The sequence below is a fragment of the Antechinus flavipes genome, chromosome 5, assembly GCF_016432865.1.
Source record: "Antechinus flavipes isolate AdamAnt ecotype Samford, QLD, Australia chromosome 5, AdamAnt_v2, whole genome shotgun sequence".
In the NCBI taxonomy this organism is placed as follows: Eukaryota; Metazoa; Chordata; class Mammalia; order Dasyuromorphia; family Dasyuridae; genus Antechinus; species Antechinus flavipes.
The window spans coordinates 288,470,441-288,476,440 of NC_067402.1; the positions used below are offsets into that span (position 1 = coordinate 288,470,441).

The following is a 6,000-nucleotide window of genomic DNA, read 5'->3' on the forward strand; positions in this document are numbered from 1 at the left end:
TCCAGGTACTGTGCTAAGCACTGAGGATACAATTAATAAAAAATAAAAAAAAAAGAGTTTCTGCCCTCAAGGAGCTTACAATCTGAAGGAGGAGATAACACACAGGATAGCAAGTAGTACTCAGCTTTGGGGAACCTTGTTTCACAGAATTTGAATCAGGCAAGGTAATAGATGCTAAAGTAGAATGAGCTGAGTCCAGTTGTTGCCATCTATAAAAAACAGCACTGGGAGGAGTTTGGAACAATTTCAGAGTTGGTGCAATCAAGCAACAGCCTGGTGGCAAGTTGAGAAATGGTGATCTTATCCCAGGAAGGGCATCTTCTTCTTGGAGTTGAAAACAGGGCAATTGAAACAAAGAGTGATCATAAAACCAGGAGATAAAGAAATGATTTTTATGTTGCTGATGATGATTTGCTACAAATAGACTTGAAGTGGAAAAGTCTTTACTACAGCCAAATACTTCACCCAAATTCCTCTACCCTTATTCTAGTCATCTTTCCCATAGCATTATCTCTAAAAGCTTTCCTTTTTGCCTATAAAGGACAAAGTTCTAGATTTGTAGATGGGACAGAAAGGAAGCGCAATAATGTTTTGTTTTTTTTTTTTTTTCGCTCCTGGCCTCTCAAGTTTTGCTGAGACTGTGGAGAGAGAAGCTACAAAAGCTCTATAACTCACTTGATCAGACGAATATCTGCCTCATATTGCTCTTGGGCCCTGGATAACTAGGGAACACAACTATCTTGGGAAGCACAAAGGAAGCCCCAAAGATGAAAAAAGTGGCACCCAGAAAATGCCCAGCAAACCATTGTGTACACAGGAATGGTGAGCTTTTGGGGGAACTGAATTAAATTGTAAAAGATGTTAGGAAATAAGACATTCTGCCTACTTTCTAGAGGGCAAAATTTACAAGTACTCTTAGATCTCAGCACTTAGACTGAACTATTCTTTCATTCTGAATCATGATCTGAAATAATAGTTGCATAAAGGTTGTAGTGAGTAGCAAATACAGTAGCCTGGTAAACTTTGTAACATTTCTTGTTACATCCCCTTCTCTCCTTGTGCTGGAGACCTTCATCACCTCGTTTCTGGTTTACAGCAATATCTATTGGTTGGACTGCCTGACCCAAATCTCTCCCTACTGATGTCTGTCTTTCACTCAGCTGCCAAAATGATCTTTCTAAAGTGCAGTTCTGACCATTATTTTCCCCTATTCAAATAAAATCCAGTAGCTTGTGATCATGTCCAAAATAAAACAGAAAATCCTCTTTTTAGCAGCTAAAGCTCTTAATGAGATGCCCCTTCCCAATGGCTGCTCCTTCCACAAGATACTCCTCTCAACTCCAAGCATTTTCTTTGACTGCTCCTCATGACTATGTATGTTGTTCTCCCAACTCATTTCTGCCTTCCATCTTGCCTGGCTTTCTTCAAGTCCCAGTTAAAATCTGACCTTCTAAAAGAAGCCTTTTCTGGTCCTTCTGAACTCTCGTGGTTTTCCTCGGCTAATTATTTCTAATATAACATATTTGCATACCAGTTATTTACACATTGTCTCCCCTATTATAATATAAAATATCTGAAAACAAGGATTGTCTTTTTTGGTATCCTCAGTGCTTAGCACAGAGCTTAGCACAGAAAAGTCCACCTTCATCTACCACCTCTACGTAACTATTATTGGGAGAACTGAATTGTCCAGACCTCGAGACAGAGACAGGTTAGTGGCTATAGAGCTGAGTCTCTTTATGTATCAACACTTAAGTCCTAAAGTTATGATCCTGTGAAATGGACACAAGTCAAGCTGCTTTGTCTCAGTCTTACCTTACTCTTGCTTTGCAACCCTGAGATTCTTGGACTCAGCTTATCTTGCTCCCTCCTCCAATACCAGCTCAGGAGGAGAAACAGCTGCTGTCGTCCCTTCTCATCACAGCTTAGCTGGACACCCAAGGAAGTGAGATGTGCATGATAGCCCAACTAAAGCTGCTAAAAGTATACCCCAAGCATTTGACCAATGAGAAGTTCTAACAACACATTCATGACCAAGAAAGAAAAAAAAAAAAAAAAAAAAAAGATGCGGACAAGAATTAAGAGGTAAAAAGAATGTAGGCTTTATTTTCTTAATATGAAAAAAGTCTTATCTACAAGATGTTGTAGAACTAAATGTAGAACTATTGAGGGAAACTTCCCAAACCTTCCAGCACCAATGCATTAAACAGACTCACAATTTAAAAAAGATCACTTAAGAGATAACTCAACAAGTGACCACATTCAAATACAAGAAGAGGGGTTAGCCTCTTGCTTCTCCCTAAAAGATAGGAATAAGAACAATAAGAATAGGAATGGAGGGATTTTTGATTCAATTCATGGAAAAACTTGCTCATATAACTGTGACCTGTTACAAATGGGTTATATCAAGGGTATTGAGTTCCCCTTCACTAGAAGTTTTCAAGTGAAGACTAAATAACTACTTGCCAAGAAGGTTATAAGAGGGCTTCCTGCTTAGGTACAGGTTGGCTTAGGTGACCTTGGAGGCCCTTTCAACCCTGAGATTCTTGGACTCATGCCTACTTCTTGGTATTCTGTGTACAGACCACATAAAAAGCTACTAGGGTCTTGCTCTAAAAAAACTTAGGCATCAGAACACAGAGTTCCTCCGAGGCAGGCACATTATGGATGACAATTCAAAGAGGCTTCATTATAATGAACCAAAAGTAATTCACCAGAAGATAATTGAAGCACAGCTTTGTAGCCCCCATTATCAGAATAGAGTCCATAATAGCACTGTGGGAAAATTAGTGCTTCATGCCAATTATTGCCTTCACATTTCTGACAGACTGGTTTACCTTGAATTTGCTGAGCAACTGTTTCGATTTCAATTTCTCTAAAATCCACCCTTCTACAGTTTAGTCAAGAATTTCTTTTGTTTCCTTTGCTAAATAACAGTAATACGTCACTGGCAGCTGCAAGATAGCTACCACATTCCACAGAGCAGGCCACAACCTTTCAGGAGTGCAAAGTCCATCAATTTAAGCCCATGGATACTTTTGGATAAAAAGTACTTGATTTGATAAGTCAAGATCATGTTTTACTCCTCCCTGCCTCATGCTGACCAACTTTATAAGAGGAGACGGAAAAGGAGAGAAGAAAGGGGAAGGGAGGGAGGAAGAGAGGGAGAAAGAGGAAAAGAGAAAAAGGAGAGACAAGAGTATCCAGGACAGAAGAGCCTATCTAGACATTTCATCCCACCTGTGTCATTTTTATCTTTCCTGTCCTACACACTATTCTCCCCTGAAACTTTTATAAAGTGGCTGGCTAAACAGATGGGTGACTAGTCTAACCTCAACATATGTCATAGGGGAGAAAAGTTCCCAGGCTGTAAAAAGAAAGGTTGAGGAAGTCTTAGTAAATAGAAAGAATAATGAGAGGCACAGGGAAAAAGCAAATACATTCCTCTCACTTAAGGGACTACTAAAAGGATACTTAAATGTTCTAGAAACTAAAGTAAGATCACTAAAACTATTTGTGTGTACTGTTCCAGAGCAAAACGGACACTTACACAGAATAAGACAAAAATATTACCATAAACCAGGCCAGTAATTAAGCAAGATCTATTTTATCAAAGACAGATGTGAAGCAATAAGACAGGGACCAGATTGGGGAGATGCAGGGAGAAGTTAAAGGTAAAGTGACCTGGAATATACAGGTAACTGTATTTGGAATGGCTCACTAAAAAACAGATTCGAGCAGTCTAATTATTTAGCGAATAACTAAAAGGGGAAAGGCAAGGTGACTGTGGTTTTTGTTGCTGCCTCCTCTCCTTTTTGTACAGGGATGCCTTGGTGGAACCTGAAGCTTTTATTGATGAATATCTGTAGCATTCACTCTATCTAAGCACTCCCCAAGGAAAACCGTAAGACTGCTTCTGTCAGGGATGGATTCTGCCAGAACTAACAATGAATCTTATTTTTCCCCCTGAGTGAAGGACAGAGGAAGAAAAGAGGTTATCAAATGCCATTTGCATGAATCTTTCAGATATGTTCTCAGTAGGGGAAAAAAAAGCAAAATACTCCACTATATTTCAGTCCAAGTCTAAAAATAACATAAGAACATTCCCTTATTTTTAGAGCACTATCTTAAAAGTTTAAAAATACTAGCAACCTAGACAAGCCCATTAAAAACAAAAGGAATTTTTAAAAGTTTACTTCTGAGGTAGGCAAGAGAAATAAGGCATAGCAGAAAGTCTCAGATCTTTCATTTTCTTTCATGGCTTTTCTCACCCTCAAATGTGTACTCACCATCTGGAGTGTTTCATGATAAACAATGGGCAGTAAATGAAGATGATACCCACAACCCAAGAGGAGTTGGGCAATGAGAGTCAAGGAGCCAGATAAGCATTACTTAGTGTTTAAGAAGTGCTTACTAAATGTTTGTAGAACCAAACAGAGGCAGACCTGAGATTGGCTCCTAAAGAGAGCAATTCATAAAACAACAAAAGAATTCCACTATTCCTCATTAAAACAATTTTTAAAATACTTAATCAGACTAAGCAAAGCAAGCAGCTTTATTTCTATGCATTTCTTTACTGAAGAGAGCTTTGAGTTCAGCAACCATATGATCTATCACTGATTCTGAATGTTCAGAATTTCAAAATAAAAAAATTATCAACTCTTAATTCATAAAGAAAGACTGAAAAAGCATAGTTTCTGCCTCGCCTTTCACCGGGAGGGCATCTCTCCATCCTCCCCATGTACTAGCCCAGAAAACAGGGCTCAGCAAACAGTTTACAAGCACAAGCTCTGGGGATTACCTGAGCGCACGGCAGTCATTAGCATGTCGGGCTCCAGCAGCGTCATGACAGCCCCAGCTAAGGCACAGACACGAGCACTAAAGACAATTTGAAAAGAATCTTGTCTTCAGAGGCCACACAGAGCCTTCCTTGAGGCCAGTCTCACGCCTGGTGCTGAGATCAGTCTGAGAACTCTCCCTGGAGAGGGTAGTTCCCAGTTTATCCAACCCACAGGCAAGCTGAGATGGCCCGGAGTTGAATGACTGCCACAGGAAGTGGAAAAGCACTCAAGTCAAGATTCCCAAGTGTGCTTAGAACAGGGCTCCTCCCCTTGCTCGCCTTCTCTGGGGGAAGGGGAAAGACACAGACAAGGGGAGGAAGAGCCCCCACCCCCCCTTGTCCTCAGTCCAGAAAGCAGAATGAGATTTTGTCCACACTGCCGATCCTCTGGGGATCCTGCTAATGGAGGAGCTTGGGTTTGCGGAGAAGAGACAACATTTAACACCCTCCAGAGCACTCTGAGACAAGATTCCAGATCTACTAAATGTGGACAAAAAAGGCATCCATCACACACAAATGTGAATGCTATGTGAGCATTATATATTACACCCCTTTAGTCTGGGATATTTATAGAAGCTAGGTCACAGAAGCAAAATATTTGCCTACAGAATCTGAACTATTCCCTCCCTTCCTCACCCATTAAAATGTATATCCAAAAAAATTATCTAAGTACATTACACAAGTTTTAATCTTTCTCAGGTCATTCTCCTGCACTAGTCTACTAGGTGATCACATTTATATATTCAACACTTTTTGTTTCCTTATGAATAAGCAGAGATAACATTTGAATAGTTCCTTAGTAGCATGATTAACATATTAAGGCAGGCATTACCCAAATCAAATGGAAAGGAATAATCTTAAATGCACATGGCCCTTCCTTGTTGGACATCATGTTCTTGCTTCAATATCTGCTTACTAACACAGAATGTCTTCTGAGTTGAAACTTAAAAGTAAATGAAATGAGGACTGATCAAGGCAATGAATCTTGGAAGTAAAGACTGTTCTAGAAAAGCCATTAAGTTACAATAAATTCTCGTAGTTCAGAATCTATATAAAAATCTAATAATCATACTTTGCTACCCCCATCACAGTCCTACACAAAAATCAGTATTCATAATGATAATCCATATTTACCATATTTGCTGTTGTTCCGGTTTACA

The 6,000-nt window shown here is 39.6% G+C and overlaps 1 protein-coding gene across 1 annotated transcript in view; it reads right to left on the bottom strand.

Annotated features, from left to right (window-relative positions):
- MRTFA (myocardin related transcription factor A) overlaps window positions 1-4,916 on the bottom strand; it is a 123,045-nt gene extending 118,129 nt beyond the window's left edge. The window contains exon 1 of the mRNA XM_051962084.1: window positions 4,802-4,916. Within this exon, the coding sequence (XP_051818044.1) occupies window positions 4,802-4,847 (46 nt within the window). The 5' untranslated portion in view covers window positions 4,848-4,916. The remainder of the gene's footprint in view (window positions 1-4,801) is intronic.
- Between the last annotated feature and the right edge of the window lie 1,084 nt (window positions 4,917-6,000).